Below are 688 nucleotides of genomic sequence, written 5' to 3' on the forward strand. Positions count from 1 at the left end.
TTTTTAAGAGTGTATCTGTCTGTAGGTCCGTTCTAATTTAGTGAAGCGTTATTTTGCCCCCACCTGTCCAAACCCTTCTGCCGCAGTCGAGCTCGGTGCCGTTCCAGCAGGGGTTGTAGTCCAGCTTCGTGCCCTCGAAGTTGAAGCTTTTGACGGTTTCCCTGATGCCTACGTGGTACTGGAGGCAGCCTGTTGGTGCTTTACGTGGGGAGGGAGAAATGGAGACAGGAATTCGTCAAGGTAAAAAGAAATGAAATGATAAGTTATAAATGTGGGAATGTATAAATGTAGAAATTTAATGAAATAATTGGAAATAGTTAATTGAATATAGGAATGTATTGATGTAATAAAATGATAAATTAATGTAGGCATTATCATTGTAATAAATTGATAAAAATAAAAAAGAATATAGCAATGTACTAATGTAACGTGGAATTTAAATTTCAGAAATATTTTAGGTATCATTATGATTACAGTGATTGAAAATACTGATAATTGGAAATTTTAAAGAAAGATGACAATGATATCGTACAGTGCTGCCCATTGTTACTTCCGCACATGTGTTTGTGTGATATTTTCTCGTATATTCTTCGATATCATCCCCGGAATTGCTCCTGCTGTGTTTCATACCCTCCTTAGCTATCGGTCCCAATATCGTCGCTGTAGGCGTTCAGCGCTGGCAAGAACG

At 38.1% G+C, this 688-nt stretch overlaps 1 protein-coding gene across 1 annotated transcript in view; it reads right to left on the bottom strand.

Annotated features, from left to right (window-relative positions):
* LOC119586035 (cubilin-like) overlaps positions 1 to 688 on the bottom strand; it is an 8,759-nt gene that overhangs the window by 3,056 nt on the left and 5,015 nt on the right. Inside the window, exon 8 of the mRNA XM_037934739.1 lies at positions 64 to 198. Coding sequence (XP_037790667.1) covers positions 64 to 198 — 135 coding nt within the window. The remainder of the gene's footprint in view (positions 1 to 63; positions 199 to 688) is intronic.

The sequence above is a fragment of the Penaeus monodon genome, chromosome 20 (genome assembly GCF_015228065.2).
Source record: "Penaeus monodon isolate SGIC_2016 chromosome 20, NSTDA_Pmon_1, whole genome shotgun sequence".
Classification (NCBI taxonomy): Eukaryota; Metazoa; Arthropoda; class Malacostraca; order Decapoda; family Penaeidae; genus Penaeus; species Penaeus monodon.